This window comes from Filicampus tigris, chromosome 3, assembly GCF_054856515.1.
Source record: "Filicampus tigris isolate MCC_2025a chromosome 3, RoL_Ftig_1.0, whole genome shotgun sequence".
NCBI lineage: Eukaryota > Metazoa > Chordata > Actinopteri > Syngnathiformes > Syngnathidae > Filicampus > Filicampus tigris.
This window is the reverse complement of record NC_141219.1, coordinates 947,638-968,948: the sequence shown is the minus strand read 5'-3', so window position 1 is coordinate 968,948 and position 21,311 is coordinate 947,638. Positions and strand designations below refer to the sequence as shown.

Genomic DNA, 21,311 nt, shown 5'->3' with positions numbered 1-21,311 from the left:
ATGAAATACATTTCAAAAGAAAAAAAAAAACTCAGATGGGGGAAATAAATTGAAGGCTTTAGAAGGCTTCCAGTGAAAAAGTCATGAGACCAAAGCGTGACGGCTCAAGCACTCGTTGGCCGTGGCCGCGGCTCAGCAGTGCACGGCGAGCCACAGCATGTGATGCCTCCTCGCCGGATCTGGCGCTCACCATCGGGGATAGACCGATTAGCGGCCGGGGTTTCACCACTATCGGCAGCTGCCTTTTTTTAAAATTCTGATGGCCGATACTAAATCAATTCAAAAGTGTGTTAACTTCAAGGAACTATTTATTTCAATTTGCAGTCAACTTTACAAGAGACTCTACCGACCCTGCGTACACTCTGCCCTTTTTTTTGGTTTGAAATCAAAACAAAGATAAGTGAAATTTGAACATTTCTGTCATTTGGAAGGACTTTATTTACTGTACAAAACTATATGGAACAATTTTGAAGTTTTCATTTAACTTTAGAAGACACGCTGATGACCCGGGCGCTCCCTTTTTGTTAGAATTGGCAAACATTTATAATGGGGTTTTTTTCAAATCTGATTTTTTTTCTCAGTAAATATATGCTTTAATACATTTCAACATAGAGTTTTATTTACTTATTTTCTGTCAATTTTGACGCCAATATTTTCATTTTTGCGTAAAAATAAATATCGGCCTCCTTGACTACTAGTAATAGGTATCGGCCCTGAAAAAAACATATCGGTCTATCTCTACTCACGATTATGCGGGCCAATGAGAAACTGCGCTGGTCAAAGAAAAGTGGGAAACTTTTGGCTTCCACTCATGCTCGTCAATATGAAAATTCAGTTGGCAGAGTATGCCAGGAAGCAGGAACTGCACTTCAATGCACTGGATTAATTGAAAAATGAGCCAAGTGTGAGGCTGCGACCGAGTACGCTCTCAAGTCTGTTCAAGGCCAGTGGAAAGAACGTTATCAGTCATCTCCAAATTAGCAAGTGTGTGTGGGCTGTAAATGGATTAGCGCGTGAGATAACAGTGCTCAGAAACACGCCGCAGACACACACCCACACACACACACACACACACACGGGCGTGCGCGCGCACGCACGCACGCAAACAGTTTAGCCAAGAGCACAAACAAGTGATGCAAGATTCATTCCTCACAGCTCAGACTACTAAAGGCTGAGCCGATCACGTCCGTGGTCGTGATGAACAAGTAGGTGACACGTAAACAGTATGCGACCACCTACTGTAGCTTTAAAGACGACCATGCAGTTGCTGTCACAATTTTATGGTGTGATCGATCGGAGACTTTGGTCGGGGGACTCAACGCGCATGTGTACGCAGCAGCTACATTCGGAATTCAAGCACACCTCTAAAATTCCCCAAAATGACTGCGATTGGCTACTCAGTAGAATATGAGCAAGACATTCAAAATGAAATGCCGCCGGATTCATTTCTACAGGGACATACTCCAACTGCATCTTTTCCCAAGTGAGCGGTTTTGCTTTTTTCGTTTCCAGATACAGTGGTCGTCACCACGGTTGTTCAATTAGGACTGGAAAATGTGCCTTTGGACTTTATAATGCTATTATGACAATAAAATAATTCACATGAACATTTTCCTCCAATGGGAACATTTGCTTTGAAATTCAAACAATCTCCAAGTCAACCAGTCCAGCCACATGCAAATTGTGTTCAACTACAAAGGTTACAGGACAATTATCTGAACGTCAAGTCAATAAGTCATTTCATGCAAGCTTTATTGAGTTCACATTCCAGCATTACATCCCTACTTGGCATGAGCCAATCTTTCATTCTGACGGGACGATAACCACGAGCAAAAATGGTCGCGGTGTTAAAACGGCAGCCCTCAAATGTATTGATTTTTTTTAAATATCCATTTTAGTTTTAAACAAAATATTGCGTACATCAAGAAATGTGTAGCGTTATGTTCTAATAAATAAACAAGAAAAAATACATGTTAATCTTCATTTTTAATTCTTCTCAGCAAGTCAGTGTGTCACTGGTGAGCTGCTTTTAGAACAGACCTCTGGGCTATACTCTTGTTGTCCTTGTGGCTTTTTGAAAACGTTTTTTTAGGACTGCACATTCATGAAAGGGCATCCGTGTAAGTAACTGTAACGTGTCTCTTTGGTTTTAGCTCCCCCCTTGCCCCTTTGCTCTCTACTTGCCAAGGAGGAAAAAAAGTGAATTGGAGGCAATTAACTTCGAATGGGCTACTTGTTTACTCAACTGTACAAGCAGCCAATCATATTGTGCCCTGCTTAGAAGTCCTCTGGACAAAAAAAAAAAGAAAAATGAAAAGAGGAGCTCATTGCTCTGTGGAGGGGATGCATCGCGACATCATCAGTCCAGCGAGCTAGCAAAAACTCTGTCCAGTGACCCTGGCCCAGGTGAGGGCTAAGCTGGGGCATGTGACCGTCTCAGGATCGCCGTGGGAAAATGCCGGCTTTCCCTTTGGTGGCCATCGCCGCCATCGATCGTCTGACTCGTGACGTTGGGTTTTCTGGGTGTTGTTTTGTTTTGTTAAACAAATATCAAAGCCCAGCTGCGCTCCCGTGATCACTGGTCATGTGACTAACAGAACTTGGAAACTGGGCAATCAACTCAATACTTGATCATTGGAGGAGTGGCCAAAAAGGAGATCACAATGTCTCCCACATATCCATTCAATTCATTGGCTACAAATAGACTTTGCATTATGAAAGGCAATAAGATGTTGCCGTGGGGTGCGGGTTGGATCTTTGTCCACTTGGGATCCCCATCCTCACGTTCTACTGTAGTATCTGTGACTTTGAGTGTGTGCGGATTTAAAAAGGTGAGGCTGTCTGAGTGTTGAGTTGTGGCCATCGACAGCTGCTGTATGAATGTGCTTATTTGTTGTCTTACCGTTTGTTAAATAACGCGATTTCAAGTACACCGATGGCTGTGTCAATTCTCCACCACTAGCAGGGCCATTACAATACGCATACGTAACGTTACTTAGCGATGCTAAGTTACGTCAGATTTGCTGTTGGTGATCGTAGACATGCGGTTGTGGTGCTCATGGCATTTTATCTCGATTGGTGGAAGTGAAAAAGATCCCAAACTTTGGACATTGTCTGTCTTTTACGCAGAGCTGGGCATTTTACTAAAAATTGAGCGTCCGTTATTCGTCATCCGCCTGCAGCGTGGGTACATTTCCGTCGTTTAAGTTTCCCATTTATCGCCTATAAAATGGGCGTCCGTCATAGGTGGACCGATGGACCTGTCCGTCACATAGGCGGGATGCCCAGCTCTGAAAATAAGAGCCATCTGAGGTGTTACAACTTCACGGTTACGCTGACAGCAGGTATGGGTTGCTTGAAACAGAGCCTGCAGAGTTAAGGATTGGAAGGTTTGGAACCAGCATTTGATTAATAATTAATCAATCCCGCTCACTTTATCTCCATACATGGGGTTTGCTTCCTTTACGACATTACGAGGTCACAAATGGTGCCCAATGAAGTAGTTTGCGCAGCAGTTTGAGAATACGTCATTACGACGCACAAGAAAACACGCTTGGTTCAAACCTTTGACTATTTTTCTTATGGTTTTCTAGTTATGGCCTACAAGTGTTTTCATGAAAATGTTCATTGTAGTTCTGACTAATGTTTACCATTTCAAATCATTTCAAATCTTCACATTCCTAAAATAATGGCTTAAGTCATTTTGTATTCATTTTTATTTCTCCAGAAAACACTAAAAACTGAACCAAATACTGAAAAGAATATATTTCTAAATAATAATCAGAGGTGGGCATTTTACAAAATTTTGCTGGTCCATCAATGGTCATCCGTCAGCAGCCACAGTACCCGTCCGTCATTCGTTCGTTCGTTCGTTCCAAAAACACTGAGCATTTCAAAGCAAGCTTACAAAATGAGCCTCTGTCTCACAGTCTCACAGTTTAAAACGTGGCGCTTTTTTCGCTACGTTAGCCAGTCGGTGTGTGCCTCCTGCACGCCACCGTTGCAACGAGAGAGACAACAGTTTGTCGGCAGTTATCTACGGGTGCTTTTGAAAACACGCCCTGAGCACGGCAAGTGTTTCCACCCAGCTTTCTGAGAGAGATCATTTCATAGGTAATGATCCCATTTCACTGAATTGGTCAGAAAATGATGATTCATTTTCAAATAAAGCTAAATTACAAAATTGGTAACGATTTGACGGTGAATCCACTTTTTGGAACATTTTTGTTCGGTCGTGTGTCGTGATATTTGTCTTATGTAAAAAAAAAAAAAAAAAAAAAAATTGGGAAATTGGGAAAAATTGGGAAACACTAAACAGTCAAGTGTTTTAAATCTCGCCTCAAGACCTATTTTACTCTCTGGTTTTGAGAAAGTCCATGCCACGGGCGTATTAGGTGATGCAATTGGGCGTCCGTCATAGGTGGATATTTTTGAAGATGTCTCGTTCACTCGCACCTTGGAGATGTATCATCACGCAAGAACTCATTATATTCAAACCGAACCATTGCTTTTGATTGTATTATGACATTCCTAATCAATTTAACAAATACTATGTGTCGATTTTATGCATATCGCTTTGAAGGGTCCAACCTGTTCAGCGGGTGTCTGCAGTAGAAATTAAAGCAAAAAAAAGCGGAAAATTGTTTTTTTTTTTTTTTTTTTTTTTTTTTTTTAAAAATCGATCAATCTTCATTTTAGATATCCAAAAGGTTTGTGGCTCCCGTGGTTTCTTTTCAAATGACTCTTTAGTTGCCGACACTAACGTCATGTGTAACTCTCCCTCCTTACTTGTCATACAGTGACGCACCACGACAGTCTAAACGCGTAATGTAGGAAACTTAACGTCATCTAATGTGAGAAAAACTTGATCAACAGTCACGAACATCGTCTCTATTTATGCTAACATCAACATCTGAAAATATTAGAAGGATCGCCCAAGTGTTACGGATTTTAGAGCGTTTTCCTCTGCATAGAGGCGCTGACTACAAATGGTTCCTATTTTTAATGTCTTTGTGATAAACAACTCAACGTTGGTATTACACAACAATAAATAGCTACTACGATAAGATAAAATAAAATACATTTCATTTTTAGGGATCAGTGCTTCAAATGCGGCAGCTTGGGGCAGGGCACAAGCATCTTGGTGAGCTGGTATGACCCCCTATAGCCTGCCCGTGGTGACGGGTGTGCACTTAAAGCGGAAGTCAACCCAAACATAGTTTTTTCAAGAATATGTTCCCAGCAGGCCCAACACGGCATTCATCATATTCAGTCGACAGAAGACAAAATGTTCGCCTCCAGAGATGGCTAAAGACGAGTGGATTAACACTTCTTCCACAAACACAATATTTATCAGAATGCCCTGTTTCAACTAGTGGGCTTGCATAGAACATATTCTTGATAAATGTTTGCGTTGACTTACCCTTTAAGTCAAAGTACTATACCACTACTGTCATTTCTTAATAGCCAGGACTTGATTGGTGCCATTTTATGGAATCTTACGGGGTTTAGAAATTGCACAGAAAAGGTCAACAGTTCTGTTTTTCAGCATATAGCTTTGATCAGTTCTGTTTTTCAGCATATACGTTGGCATAAAAAAAAAGTGCATTCGTGAATAACGAATGTACTACAATTCTATACACAAACTACAAGCACTCAAACTGACACTTGTCTGGCAGTGTCGATCAAAACTGGCTGTTTCTAAAGGCATCATTTCCATCAAGTGTACGTGAAAGTTGAGAAAGAAAAAGATGAGACTAACATCATCTAAACGCCTGGAAACTGCCCAGAGGGAAAGAAAGTCCAAGGTGGGAGTGCGCGGCTACAGCGGCGGTCTCAGCACCTCTCGACCTCCGTGACAGAACAAACTGTCCAAACGAGTCAGGTGTCCCTCGGTCCGGGTGACGACGACCGCTCGGCGGACATGACAACTCGTCTTTCGACCATAGCTATGTCGTTACGACCGTCAATATTTGCACTCGAAATTCCGGGTTGGCGTTGAGATTGACACCGCCGCTAACGTCAGGGTTGCTACTGTAAGCTAGTTAGCATGTAGCGCTATGAGCTAGCCACTTAGCCTGCTATGCACCCAGTGTGGGGGGTGGGGGGCTGAGGGGATGGTAAGCGTGGGGCTTTCCACGCTGGAGCCTTTTAATGTCGTTAAACGGCCGCGGTGTGTTCGCCGGAGTGTCGGCAAACACAAGGGAGATCCCTCTCGAGCCGAAAAAGGAAACGCATGCACGGTGGACCTGCCGCTCGCGATCCGCGCTCAGTCACGAGTCACGACGACCCACCGGCGCCAATTTGACAAGCCGACAAAAGCGCCCCAAAGGCGGACTACGAGGTGAGGAGGGAGCGGCCACGTACCATTCTCGTCACCGTTGAGACTCAGGGGGAGCTGCGTCGTGGCTTGTAGCCATCTATCGGCGGTGCTCTGTGTTATTAGCTTCGGAGAGAAAGCCCGGTGGACGCTCGAGAGATCCGCTTCGGCTGCAGCTCCAACGGAAGGTTGCTTTTTCATAATTGTGCGACTCCAGACTGACGCGGCGTGACGGTGCGGCCGAGTCAGCCGGCCCAGCTCTCACTTGTCACATGGCCGGGGAGGAGCCTCTACGCACATGTGCCTTTGTTTTACTCCACGATCCGCATCATACTGGCCACCCACCCGCACGCGAAGTGGCGTTTTGTGGGACAAGGCACACTACAGTACTTACAAGGAAAAACACACTTCAACAATCCCTGTAAGGAGTAAGTAAAGTCAAACATGTTCTTTACATTATGTTGTATGCGGCCCCACGAGTCCAAACACGAGAGTATTCCGATGAATATTGCATTTCTGTAATATGAATAAAGCAGCCGTTTTTAACCATTTCAGGGGGCGGACATTTTTGGAGTTTGTCTTCATTCTACCATTGAATATTACACCGTCGACTGAAAATGACATCATAGTTGCTCAGGGCACAGGTAATGACCAATCACGGCTCAGCTTGCAAATGTCACATGACATGACCAAACTCAGAAAACAGGTGTAAGGAATTCTGAGACAAAGCCGCCAGGGGCAAACTAAACTTTGCCCCTGGTAACACTAACCTCCGACAAGGATGGAGGAAGTTCAACGGGCCGCCAATGTAGAACATTGCATATTACAGATACACACACTACATTTATCAGTGTTGATCAGTGAGTTACCATCCTCTGAGATCCTTTGATCGACGGCACTGATGCAAGTTGCAGCCTTTTCAGTGACTTTGTATGTGAATGAAGTTTTTTGTTTCAACGTAAAATTTTACTTGACTGTTTTTGTATTCTTTGGATATGGAATTCAGCAAGCTAAGACTCGTTTATATGAGTATTGTAGATCTAAAATAAAAAGTAAACTTATTCCAGAAATTTAAAAAAAAAATGTAGAGGGTGCCGATAATGACATTTGTTGTCATCCTGACTTTAACCCGTTATGCTTGACAGCATATTTTTTCTTACCTGTACCTTTAATTCATGTTTTGTTTCTTTTATTGTCGTGCTTTACAGTTGCAACTAACAAATATTTTAATAATTGGTTAATTCGTCAATTAATCACTGAATACTATTTTTTTTTTAAGTTTTAATTTCCATTCCCATATTCAAAAAACAGGTTTTTTTTTTTTAATTGCCAGTACAGAAAATGCACAAACATATTAAGGTTCTTTTGCTTGTTTGGTCTATAACAGGCCAGAAAATAGGCAAACGTGTTGACCATTGTTTTCCAAGGTAAAAGGAGACGTTTATTTTTGATTCAATATTTTGAATAATCGATTAAGTCTGCTTTCATGGAGGACTACAGAAATCTGAGAACATTTACTGTTGAGGCTGAAATTCCCAGGAATTGCACAATTTTAAATTCTCTAAACGATAAATCCATGATCAGAAATTAGCGATTAATTTGATAATTGATTAGTAGTCGATTCATCAAATAATCGTTGCACCTCTATTCTGCTTTGACTGTTTGTTGGGTGACTTATTTTCTACACTTGTATGACAGTTAAAAATGTTACTCTTACTTAAAAGGTTGTTTGTACAGTTAATTCAGGTTTCATGACAGCATCTATTTCCATGACTTGCTATGGGGAAAAAAATGTTTCCCAAATACAAACACAAGGGAGAGTTGTTACATTGTGTGTAAGACATTCACATCAAAACACATGACAACATACTTGTTAATTTAATATAAGGCAACAAACATGAAACCACATCATAAAAACAGCTAAACGCCTGGTCCACACTGCAAGATTTTAAAACTGTTGGCAGACCTCCAAAACTGGAGACCCCATATTAGGAGGGGGAAAAAAAACACGGGTGTACGAGTTTTGAATGTAAAATATGTGGTGTGCAGCCACACGGCAAAGTCAACACACCACATACGAACCGATTGATTTCATTCGCAAATATTCATTCGCAGGTCAGGTGGGAAATCTCGCAAAACCTCTCGATATTAAACGTGACTTCAGTGTAAACAAACATGGCGGATGAAGGAGAGGCAGTGGCCATAGTTTGTGGTTTGTTTTTAGCAGAAAAAATGCGAGAAAAAGAAAAGGCATAGGTCAAAGGCGTGGCGACAGTGCGAGCGCGGACTTTCTTTTGCGCCGTGACGTTTTTGATTTTGGTTATTTGGAAATCACTGTCAACAGGCTGCCGTTGACGTGATGAGCCCTCCCTCATTAGTCCTCAAGGCATACCACACACGGTGAGCAAACAATCCAACATGATGAAATCGGCGCAAACATCCTTCGGTCGAGATCAGTCTGAACACACCACGCACGTCAGGAAGATCTCATACGATTAATCTTTGGAGCCATTACGATAAGCGGAGCGTTCTTACAATGGTTGGGAGGGGAGAATCGGGGGCTAATTATCCTGCCCTGTGAACCAGGCGTAACGGAGAAATCCAAAGTATCAAACAGTATCTTGTGGCTAGTGTTTTCCTCAGCTCCCCCAGCCTGAAACATGAGTATAGTAAAGTGCTTTCTATCATGTGTTCAGTCATCACCGAGGCAGGATGTGTAGGCAAAGACGTGACAGATTTTTTTCCCCCCCGAAAACCAAAACAGAGGCACTGAAAAAGCCTTTCCCATACTACAAAAGAACCTAGCCACACTCTTCTCTGCAAAGCAGTCAAAATTAAGCCATATTGATCCAAGACTCTATTGATTCATCATTGTCCCTTGCTTTGTCAATTTCACAGTAAAATATACAAGTAAGAAATTCCAACAGTTGGCGTGGAGGTTAGCACGGTTCTGCTCCTATGGGGTGGTCACGTCTTTCCTCTGTAAAGAAAACAGAAACGTTACAAGCGAGAGTGGCGGACAACACATTCATCCATCCATCCATCCATCCATGCCACAACAAGCCCTCCCGGGTTAACGGCACGCGGCAGCATGCGGACCACAACATGAATGTTAAACAGCATAAAGGGTGAAGGGATGAGAGGAACAAAAGCCTCTGGGCCATATACAAATGTGCAAATGCTCGCAAACAAAAACATGAGTTAAAATGCTCAAAGTAAATGAAAGGGGGTTAAAAGAAGCTGGCACGACACGAGAGTTGGGAGGGATGAGGAGAGCACACCTGGCAACAAAGGTTCCTGTGAGGATTCCAACACCTGAAGAAGACAAAGTCATGACACAATGTGATCTCCTGTCAGCAAACGCACGCCAACAATTTGACAATCTCTTGCACGCATGCACGCAGCTTCTCAGTCTCTCATTCTCACAGACTCTCACGCTCTCCCACGCACAAGGATTTTTCAAATCTTCAAAGATTTTTTGGGTGACTTTTTTGTTGTGTTTTTTTCATCAGTGACAGACTCCACACAAAGACCGGAAATCAGGGATTGATCAGTTGGGCTCGTATTGCGTGTGGTCTGCTCCAAAACAGAGAACACCACCCAATTAAAAGATTGCTTCGCCACCCGTCTCGATTGCAGTCCAACTCTCTCCCACGCACTCATTATGACATCAGCATTGAATAAACTACAAGAGGCAAATTGTGACTATAGAGAGCGAAAACATTGATGACCATTATTAACAACAGTGAAGAATGAAGAAGATAAGGGCACCATTTCTCTTCTCACCTCATAGGAGGTCCCGGACCAGAACTGCCCGATTTCTCCCCGGCAGCCCGCCACCGTCGCAGAAGTTATGAGGGTGAAGGGCACAAGGTAGAGCAGAGCCGGCTGGCCCATCCCCGACAGCAGCATCACGGCGAACGTTGTTATCATTCCCAGCAGATAGGCTGCAAAGAAAATGGGGCGGCGTGATAAAGACCAGCAGCAGGTTGAGGTCGACGCCCTCCGGTGAGCTGAGCTACTGAATCGTGTTGCACAACATGTCAGAAAGCCTTGAAACACGCAGGTCATTTGGAGGTACCTATGCAGCAGCTCAAGAAGTAGATCTTCTTGGTGCTGTTGACCCAAACGTCAAACCTGCTGCAATAAGCCACCAGAAGACCTGATGGACCAAAAGAAGCCACCGCACATTTTTCTACCTTGACTTCATTCAACAACATGGCGTGCGCGTTTCACCATCAGCGGCGATGGAATTGGGCACACACACCTGGCACAATGATATCTCCATAACCCAGAATGGAAAACTGCATCCCACACAAGTTCTGAGCCCAGGCTGAGAACCGCGGGGCACGCATGACGACAGGAAGCTATACATAGAAAAAATGCAATATACTTCAGTGTCACGATTTGGATTATGTAGGGCTGACACAAATCCTCGAGTAATTCGGCTACCTCGATACAAAAAAAAAAAAAAAAATGCTCGAGGCATTTTTTTCTGCCTCGGGTACCCGTTTATTCACGTGTGCACTGCCAAAAAGTCAAGCTAACCACAGCAACAATTGTTTATGCCAGTGTTTTTTCAAACTGTGTGCCGCGGCACACCAGTGTGAGATATTGTCAGGTGAGCTGTGCGAAATGATCTCATTTGTGTGCCTGTGCGGTCTAGCGCCTTGCAGCGTCATCATGACTTTACTACATTGCGGTACTTTTCCATACCAGCAGGTGGCAGCAGCAGCAGCAACAGGTAGCTAATTGTCTTTGTTTAGAAACAAGCGAATTAGTGACGCATGTTTATCCAAACAGGCCCATGTTTCACACTGAGTATGTATCAATATGAAACATTAAAAAATACTTTTTTCTTTGTGTTTATTTCATTCCTATTCAAGATGCTATGATATAACGTCATTCTTCAATGTGAAATAATGCTTATATAAACACGACAACACTTGCTGGTGTGCCGCGGGATTTTTGCAATGAAATAAATGTGCCTTGACTCCAAAAAGTCTGCTCCATAAACACTGGTTTATGCTATGCATGACAGTGACACGCTGCCAACTCGGTAAGAAGGCCAACTTCAAAATAAACGTTACCTTACCAAATACTATATGGACTTCAATGCCTAGGTACCCTTTGATTTTGAAGTTGGTCCCGGCAGTGTGTCGCGGCGTTAACGGCTGACTTGAGGTGTCTGTTGGGGCCGTTTGCCAATCACAAAATGTTGCCGCCAACATCATCAACACGACGACGTCCTGAAATAACGTCCAATCGCCAATTAAGGGCGCTAAAAATGACTTTATTACGCTGACACTGTATTATACTTGTGCCTGTTGCCAGCGTTTAGCAGCAGCTCCAGCGCTAGCTAGCTTTGGCGTCATCTTGTGCCAAAACCAGCAGGAGAACGGTCTACCTTGAAACGGTGCCTGTTGCCAGTGTTTAGCAGCGCTAGCCAGCAAGCGCCATTCATTCACGGTCCGGCGCAAAAGGGTGAACATCTAACCTAGAGGTCATCTCAGCATTTGCAAGAGACAAAAAAAATGACCTATTGAAATTGTTTTAATAGTATACTGGGATACATGACCGGTGTTATGAAATAGCGATTAGTAGTGTTTGAAAGTTAGAAAGACTTTTGTTATCGAAAAGGGGATGCATTGGTGTTGTGAGTCTTTAAAGTGGAAGTCAACCCAAAGCGGGGTTGTTTTTTTTTCTACGATATGTTCTATGCAGGCCCACTAGTGGAAACAAGGCATTGTCATTCATTTTGCGTTTGTGCAATATGAGAAATCCAGCCGTTTTCTCAGGGGGCGGCTGTTTTGAAAATGACATCACAACTACTCAGGGCTCAGGTAACGACCAATCATGGCTCAGCTTCAGACAACAGGTGAGCTGTGATTGGTCATTACCTGAGCCCTGAGCAACGGTGATGCCATTTTCAGTCGACGTAGGCCTAAGTGACAAAATGGCAAAATGTCCACGGAGATGGACAAAAATGGGCGGATTAACTATTATACCACAAACGCAATATGAATCATGATGCCTTGTTTCAACTCGTGGGCCTGCATAGAACATATCGTGGAAAAAAATGTTTGGGTTGACTTGCCCTCTAAATGAGGCATGGGATGAGAGCAGGGTTACTAGTTGAGAAAAACAAAAGGTATCAACCATCGACTGCACACGTTGCACGGGGTAGCTACGTGTGTATAGTGAAGAGATTGCGAAAAGGCCAGTCTTACTGTCTCAGTGGGAGTCTGGGGATGGGCCGGCACCTCCACAACGCTACCGTGTGTCTGTGACAGAGTCCCACCAAAGTGAGGTCAAGAACAGGCAGCGCAGATGATAATCAAGCCACACACTGACACTAAGATTCGGTTGAAGCTTGTGACGTTAGCCAGTGTGTAGAAGTGCTGCATAGTGCTCTTCCTCAGGGTCACATTTTGGTCAAAACCCGAGCTCGGGCGCCTACTCAAAGTGTACACATGATGGCTACTCTTCACAGCTTCACTGCAACTTCACAGTCCCTGCGAGGGCAGCAGTGGTTTGTTTTGCAGACTATATGCATCAAAAACGATATTCTGATTATTATTTCCGTTATATACATTTTCCATGAGAAATATCCGTTCGAGTAAATGCTACTGAACGGCACGGCACATTGGTGTTCTGTTTCTTCCTGCCTGCGCTCTGACCGCCGCATCGTGTTTACAGTTAGACCCTTCCACCAACTCGTCCAGATTATCGCCTCACTAACAGCCGACGTTAGTCGGTCAACTCCTTATTGACAACAAAATACAGCTGTCGTGTCCCTCTGATGATAAAGAATACCAGTACCGTAGTTTAAGCACCAAGTGTTGGACCATGTTATTCGCCGCAATATTTCCTATGGGAAAATGTGTTTTCAAATCGGAGGTAGTGCGGTGGCCTGGAACACTCCACAATAAATGTTCGACTGTACTTCATAAATCCTATGGGGTAGCAGCAATCAAAAGAGTTCATGTGGCAAAAGAAATGAAGGTCGAAATGCTCGGGTACATTTTGCAAAGAAAAGCAAAAAAAAAAAAAAATGCGTGGAGACTTTACCTTCTCTCCTGAAGCGCCTGGGCCTACAGCCACCTGCACCATAATGCTCACGCCATCCTGTGACAAGATGCCAGGCAGACATCTTATGATCATGTTTCCCGACCAAATTTGCACAAAGGACATGGACATGTGATACCTTGGTGAAGTAAGGCGTGATAAAAACAAAGAAGACGTCATAAGCTACCAGAAGGGTCAGGAGAATCACGCAGATCTGTCAGTGGAAGGAAAAAGGAAAAAACTTTTCAGAAGAAATGCATGCAATCATGAAATCTGGCTTTGCTTAGTCCTGCTAACAATTAATAAAGTTGATGAAACCACAACATCCTTGGCAGATGTAATACAGAGTAACAGGAGTGATAATATGGCGGCGCGGACATAGTGTTCCCCGTGGATTCACCTATTCGCCGATTTAAAAAAAAAAAAGAAAATCTCCATAATTCCTTGTTATTATGCTCGGACCGTCTAACGCTATTGGAATAAAATACGATTAGCGATATGGTTGTTGAATATAGCGATATAGATACTATTGTTATATTTAACATGTTCCTAAAGAAATGACATTTTTATTATCGAATGAAAGAACTAACATTTTTTCATGCGGCAAAATACAGTAAGTGAGCTCAATGTATTCTTAGCTAATTAGCTGTAATTACCCTTGATCATTTTCAGCTATTAGGTGGCGATGCACATTTCATTTGGTGTCTGACTGGTCGAATTCAGAGGAAAGCATAAAATTCTGTAAGAGAATTGCACGTCTTTGCGACATGCACATTGCACGGGCCAATATCGCAATATTAATATTATTTCGATATACTGTGCAGCCCTACTATCTATCATAAAACTATTTGCTCATCTTGGTGCCAAAACCAGCCGAGGAACATTCTACCTTGAAACTGGACAGCGAGATGGTCTTTATAAAGTTGATGCAGAAAGCAATTCCCAGGAGATCCTGTAAGATCCAGATCCACCTACAAAAAACACAAAACACACGTCATTAGAGGAGTTTTTTTTTTTTACTTTTTATGGAATTGGTACAATCGGGAATTGGATTTGAAATGAAAAGTAACTGTACTTTTACTCAAGTACCGGTACTTTTCCCATCTCTGTTTTTCAATCTGGAAGCAGAAGGGTGAGCATCTCTTGCTATGGAAGGAGTCTCAAAGAGTCTTCAGAAGTCGCCAACAGCTCCAAAAAAGAAGTTGCTCAATTTGTTGCAAGTCACTTGACATAAAGTCACTCGAGGGGTCGGAAAAGTGGCAAAGTCGAAGAGCCATTAAGTCATCAAGTCGGCAAGAGTGAGTAGCCGCTCGCTTGGTGGCATGCTAGTACCTGTCTTCATTCCTGTAGACACCCCAGACCACAGAGATGCTTATGCAGACCGAGGCCAAAATGAGAGATCTCAATGACAAGTTGACGTCGAGAACGGTGAAGCTGAAAAGGGAAACAAGTTTGAAGCAAAGGAAACCTTTCACGTCCATTTCATGTGTACTTGCCTGGGCTAAAACAACGAAGCAAATACCTGCCCTGGGCGCAGCCCAATTTCTCGAGCACCGCATCAATGCAAGTGAACAGCGCGGTGGCCGACGCCATGCAGAAAATGGCGATGACGACGTAAACTGAGGGAAAAGAAATGGCCGCCAACATGGTGGAAATCTTTCGGCTTGGAACTGGTCCTTTCGCATCCCACCTACCGAGAATATTGTAGAAGTAATACATGAGGATGAGCATGCCGCACATGAGGCCCACGAAGATCAACACTTTGAGAGGAGAGTAGAGGGAAAGGTCTCCGCTATCTGCTTTGTTGTCTCCGCTTGCTCCACCTGCACCCGAATTCAAACGCTCCCTGCCACAAACGCATCATGATTCACGTTAATACGATGATTGTGACTTTGTCCCAATCCCATTAGCCACACTTGCGCCCTATGGTCCGGTCTGAAGTGCACACGCAGTCAAAGTGCACGTTGTGTTTGAGGGCGCAGATTACAAGTGTACAAAAATTGCAGAATTGGGACAGTGCGTGGGACGTCATGGACTTGCGTCTTCGAGCATGGCGGCACGGGGTGTTGTTTTGGCAATTTTGCTCTTTCAAATCATATTAACACTTCAGTAAAGTTTTGTTCGTTTATCGATGCCAACCGCGTATAGTAACAGGCAAAACAATAATAATAAGAAGAAGAAGAATGAACAATGTTCTTCTATGAGATGACAAAAGGTACATAATGACCCCGTATAGCAACTTTTTGGGATTTGTTTTGCTAAGTGGTGCGCCGTGAGATTTTTCCCGATGTGAAATATGTGCCTTGGCTGTTGAGAAACACTGCCCTAGACACTCGTACCGTCGGTGGGAACGCGCAAATGTGGGGCGCAAGGGTGCAAGTGTGGGTATTGGGATTGGGCCTGACCCTGCACTTTTCAACATCGTGTAAACTGATGTCCCATTTGCATATGGTGGCTTTGCAACAGCTTCTTGCACCCAACTCTGACCTCTCACTGGCTCCGCTCCAGTAGCCGCCTAAGGCAACGGTGACCATGGAGATGAGCAGCATGACGCCGATGCTGGCGTCAATCGTCGCGGGGCGTGGCGCATACAGCCTTGCCTGCATCCCATTGCCGAAAACCTGATTGAAACGTGACAGCGCTTAGCAAGGGTCAACTTTTTTGCCGCTCAAATACAAATAAATACCTAAAAATTGCTAGCTGAAAAGGGTTCTTAGGAAAGGTGGGACTGACCAGTTGTGCTTCCATGAAGTCCCTGTACCTCATGAGGGCCACAGGAATTTGGACCTTTGACGGATCTGAGCCATTGGCTGATGGAGGGACCTGAAAAGAAAAGTTGATCAGGAGGCACTCAACACAGCTGCTTCGTCTTGTGTCAACTTCCTGTTCCGTGGCATGCGACTAAACATGTCCATGCTGACCTCTGTGATTTACCGCTGCCGTGTGCGAGAATGACTCGTGCATCTTGTTTGATTTGTATGCTGACACACATACGGAGAATATTCCAAGGCGGCGGAAGGTTCCAAAGTCAACACCATTTCAAGTTCATCAAGATGTTGCGGGAAATAAGACTCACAAGTCCAACAAAACCTGGAGTTCACGCAAATCTTGAATTCACTTTTTTTTTGGTACCCTATCTTCCCTTCTTTGTTAAAATCCCACTTATGCTGCAATTTGTGGGCAGAGAAAAGCCTTGTACCTTTGGCACGCTCTTGTTGACACCAAGGAACAGTGTTGAAGTGATTGACGAGCTTCATGTCGTACTCGGCCTCATGTCGGCGATTGGCATAATGGCTAATGACGAGCAAGGATTTTGAAAACCCTTACCAAGAAGCAGTCTATTTTTGACTGTCCTCCGTGATCTATTTTGAAAGGATTTCGTAGCTACTGCAGTATGTCCGGTCATGAAAGAACAGTGCAGTCTAATGGGCGTTTGTCCATACGTGCCGTATGATTGACCTGGTGACCAGTCCACAGACTATGCCGCCTCTCGGCCAAAGTCAGCTGCGATCGACTCCTGCTGACCCGTGACCCTAATGGGGGCAAGTGCTATGGAATGGAATGGGTGGATTGTGTTGCACTGCGTTTGGTTCACATAAATGACACATGGGCTCTAGAACAATCATTCTGTCCTACCAGAGTTGTGTTGGTTGCGATGAGCAACGTTGTAGCACCGAGGTCCTGAGCAACCAGAGCCTTTTGACTGAAAGAACAGTTTGGACTCATCACCACCAAGGCTTTCCCCTTCACCACCTCTGGCCTGACTCCCGAGGGATCACACAGCCCCGTGGAAGTCAAGTTCACCAGTGGATACGGCACCTGCATGACAAAAGACAAAAACGTGAGCTCGCCGTCAGCTCACCGAATGAGATCACGTTCAAGAAATGCAAAAGAAAAGCTTGACACTGAGATTAATTTGACATTTAAAGCGTGCTCCAAATAAAACTTATTGACTATCATTTGTGTGAGGATACTTTGAAAAGTGAGAAGCTTACAGCAGCATCCAGGCTTTTCGGCAGCGGGGTCCATGAGTGATTGTAAAGGATGCAGAATTCCTGTTCTGTGCTTCCGTTTGAAATGTGCAGGATGGCCTCTTGACAGTTTATCTGCGGGAGGGTGCAAAATGAGTCCCCGTGTCACACACAATGTAGCTACCGTCCCCACGCCCGTTTTGTGGACGGAGGACGACAAGTCTTTTAAAAAGGGCAGACTAAGCATGGACAGAAGTGTGTTTTCGTCCACCGCTCTAATAGGGATGAGTACCAACGGGCTGACTGAATGTTGCGTTGGGTCCTTTTAAAACCCCAGACCACTGTTGTCTTCTGCAATAGCTCAGAGCCGCCTTTAACTGTCTGCACGACACTTTTCATGTGCGTTCCCTGGAGTAAAATTGCACAGGTATAATCTGCCCTCTAGTGGTTCAACACGTAATACCATGGCTTATAACACAGGACGCCACACAGACAGCTGACAGAAACACGCCCGGCCTGTCTTGTGGGTGTAATCCGGCATAAGGTATGTATGTATTGGGTGTAGGAAGAAAAGGTAAATGGCAATTTTGTTTTGTTAACTAACCTAATCCCTTTCCATGTGAAGTATGCCTTTGTGTGGGACATCTTTAGGTCGTAAAAATCTCTGCCAGCGCTGACATACACTTATAGCGGAAGTCAACCCAAACATATTTTTTGCAAGAATATGTTCTATGCAGGCCCACTTGTCTAATCACGGAATTCTGATTAATGTTGCGTTTGTGGAATATGAGAAATCCACCCATTTTAAACTAGGTCGGGGGGTTGCACTGACTGACGGAACGCAAGAATGGAAGCGCTTTAAAAAGACGAGGACAGACATGGAAAATAAGGTAAAGTGCCCATCTCTGTGAGTGATTCCCAAGAGGAGTGTTTTAATGGGCTGACAAAACGAACAGAATTTTTTTTTAAGGTACAGGTCTTGTTATGTCGGGTGTAAACGGAACACAGCATTCCAGAAAAAGATCAAACCAACAAACAGTTGTTAGAGTGGGATGGTCCGGGGCTACTATGCTACTTCATGCCCTGGACGATTTTTTGGGTGATTGGTAGAACAATGAAATCCCGAGGGAGAATGTTTGGCCATCGGTTTGCTCGGGTTGTTTGGGTTCTGCATCACAACAACGATCAAAAACACATCAGCAATTGTCAACTTCGGAATGACTTAAAAAACTAAAGTTCAGACTTGAGTCTGATTGAAATGCCTTTCACCCGTAAACGGCCGCTCGTGCTGAAAAAAACATTTGGTTTTGCTGAATTGAAGCAATTCTGCAAGAGGGAGGGAGCGAGGGAGATCAGGAAGTGGGCATAAACCTTTACACGCCACTGTACAGTATGCCAACGGTGATTTGGCCGGTATATTTACAACCCTTGCGATTCTACCTTTATGTAGTTTGACATTTACGTTTCGCAATCATTGGGCAAGCATAACTACGATGTTGACCGTGATGAAAACAATTTTGACGCACTTGCTTTCGATGGAAAGCAGGCTTTCAGTTTCTGTTTACCGAGAAGCCCCATTGCCAAGGATGCAGCCATGAAACAGCCTGAAGTTTAACTGTCGACAGGAGTAGGGTGACACATTACTTTCTTTCTTTCTTTTTGAGATAAAACAAATAAGCATCGTTTGCCCCGTTCTCCCACGAATACCATTTGACTTTTTTTTCTCCGTTTGTGCCCACGCATGCGCAGTTAAGGTCAAGCGAACAAATAAAAACTTGTTAGTAGTCTTGGTTGACACATTTCTTACAGTGCTTGACAATAAAGCATAACATGGAAACCATCGACTTAATGTTTTTTTTGTACTTAACATCAATATCGTAATGGCGTCACTTTAACGCGTTTAACGCATGTAGAACGCCTTCACTCACTGCCCTAGCTACTTTGACGTGACATGACATGAAAATGGAAGTGGTCGGCCCTCATTTTGATGCCTCTCCCACACTTACCTGCGACGTCAGAACGGTAACCGACAAGATGAGAAATATGGCAGCTTTATCCATCTGGCCGACCGTGGATTCCTCACAACAACATAGAGAACCCAGCGACTTTTGGGGACATTTGTGAGCGTCGTGTCCTCGTATAAACGTCGCCTGCGCTTAGCATTCGCGATCTATAGGGCAACTTCCGCAATCGGTCGCGTCTCACGTGACTCGCCGAGCCAATGATTTGCCTGTCATCACAAGTTACAAGAACCACAAAAGTAGCGCCCACGAGGAAGGAACATTGTGATTTGATATCTTTCCTACGAATTCCTAACGCGAGACGTCATAAAGTCGCCTGCACCGTTGCTCAGTTTCCACCAGTGCTTCCATACTAACCAACCACTTTTTTGCACACAAGTCTCTGTAGTGCTACTTAAGGACTTTTGCCACCTCTGACCAGAATTTGTTTTATGCATCTTCACACGCCTATCAAAGACAAACGTGTTTTACCATGTTTAGTTGACAGCAATAATTTGTAGTTGAATGCTAACAGCACCAATACGTAAGAAACCTGGTTGTTATACATGTTTTATTCTCTTGTTACAACCATAAAGGTTGCGAACCCCGCTGAAAAGATGTAGCTTGGGCACAGTTATACAAGGAGAGGCAACATTAAGTTATGACGCAGCATATGGACACCCTCTCTTTCACACGCTCAGACACACTGAGCAGTTTCACGACCTTAAACACTTAACACTTCTGAGCTGTGGGATGCAAAGTGCAGTGTGCATATAAATAAAGACATCCATCTATTTTCAAGAGCAGTGATTCCCAACCACTGTGCCAGGCCCATTAGTGTGTCGTGGGAAATTATCAAATTTCACATAGCGGTAATTGGTTAGAATTTTTTTAATTTATAACAAATGTATCTTTGCCCCTGACTCTCCTCTGATTCTGGCCGATTCTCCATTCTCATCCTCTGAGACCTCTCTGCGGCTTTTGATACAATTAACCATTCCATTCTGCTTCAGTCTCCAATCTTTTTCCACATCAAGGGTGATACTCTCACATGGCTAACATCATACCTTTCTGGTAGGAAATGATTCAATTGTATCAATTACTGCTCCTCCTCTATTGCCCCTCTTTCCCAAGGGATCCCTCAGAACTCAGTACTTGGTCCTCCCCCGTTCATCCTCCACCTCGGTCAGATTGTGGCCTCCACTTTCACTGTTACGCCGATGACATCGAAATCTACTTATCTGCCTCACTCTGAAAAATCTGTGTATAGATACACAAAATGTAAAAGATGTCACCTGTGCCATGATCGATGAGACCACAGTGGCCACGGTAAAGCTCACGAGACCTCACTCAGTTAAGATGGCATCAAATAATTCACTTTTTTAGAGACACTTATTGCAAACCATGAACCAGCCTGAGGGGAGAAGGAAAACTACCCACAAGATACACTAAGCAGATTGACATTCAGCTCTAAGACTCCAACATCACCAGTTGGCAGAACAGTTAAGGTCAGCCGTTTTGTTTTACAGTAGTCTGCTGTACTGTACTTTTAAAACTTGTACTAGTAAGAATGCAAAATGGATGACATCTGCCACACTGCCTTCCGCATTACGCCTCTGTTACTTCAGTGAATAGAAAACGTTTTGCTTTATAGCAAGTAGCACAGTGGCCTAGTCTCCCAGTGGTTGGGAGTTTGAAGCGGCTTCCTGTGTGAAGCTAGCAACAGGCTTCGCACTCCCTGTACGTGCGTGGGTTTTCTGCCACCCTCTCAAAACATAGATGTTAGGTTCATGAAAGGTGCGTGTGAAGAGACGCACGTCCATATGTGCCCTGCGACTGGCGAGCGCCAAACCGGGGTGTGACCCACCTCTTGGGCAAAGTCAGCTGGGAAAGTAGCGCCAGCTCACTTGCGACTCTGACGAGGTCAAGTGATGGGATGTTGTGACGTCTTGA

General features: G+C 44.1%; 2 protein-coding genes across 3 annotated transcripts in view; both read right to left on the bottom strand.

The window, feature by feature from the left end:
- The window catches only part of trpm7 (transient receptor potential cation channel, subfamily M, member 7), a 47,100-nt gene extending 40,264 nt beyond the window's left edge, over positions 1–6,836 (bottom strand). Inside the window, 1 exon segment of the mRNA XM_086024914.1 lies at positions 6,367–6,836. Within this exon segment, the coding sequence (XP_085881040.1) occupies positions 6,367–6,369 (3 nt within the window). The 5' untranslated portion in view covers positions 6,370–6,836.
- Positions 6,837–8,178: 1,342 nt separating this feature from the next.
- Positions 8,179–19,625, bottom strand: sppl2a (signal peptide peptidase like 2A). Of its 2 annotated transcripts, XM_086026196.1 has the most exons (17): positions 19,365–19,624; positions 17,383–17,493; positions 17,024–17,206; positions 16,121–16,210; positions 15,875–16,008; positions 15,082–15,233; positions 14,910–15,006; positions 14,720–14,821; positions 14,277–14,358; positions 13,527–13,601; positions 13,391–13,447; positions 12,550–12,603; positions 10,587–10,686; positions 10,401–10,481; positions 10,106–10,266; positions 9,601–9,634; positions 8,179–9,299 (listed from the first exon to the last, which is right to left on the bottom strand). In XM_086026196.1, exons 1-17 carry the CDS (start codon positions 19,416–19,418, stop codon positions 9,259–9,261), a joined length of 1,608 nt encoding a protein of 535 aa, XP_085882322.1. In that variant the 5' UTR covers positions 19,419–19,624; the 3' UTR covers positions 8,179–9,258. The 2 variants fall into 2 exon arrangements, with proteins under 2 accessions (XP_085882322.1, XP_085882324.1); XM_086026198.1 differs by lacking the exon at positions 12,550–12,603 and having other exon boundaries at positions 19,365–19,625.
- Between the last annotated feature and the right edge of the window lie 1,686 nt (positions 19,626–21,311).

Excerpts from the sequence above, each read along its gene's own strand:
- sppl2a (XM_086026196.1), bottom strand. The coding sequence starts at position 19,418 with ATGGATAAAGCTGCCATATTTCTCATCTTGTCGGTTACCGTTCTGACG. Across the intron at positions 14,359-14,719 it reads GTCTACAGGAATGAAGACAG|GTGGATCTGGATCTTACAGG; the intron begins GTACTAGCATGC and ends TGTTTTTTGTAG. Across the intron at positions 10,482-10,586 it reads TGGAGATATCATTGTGCCAG|GTCTTCTGGTGGCTTATTGC; the intron begins GTGTGTGTGCCC and ends TTGGTCCATCAG.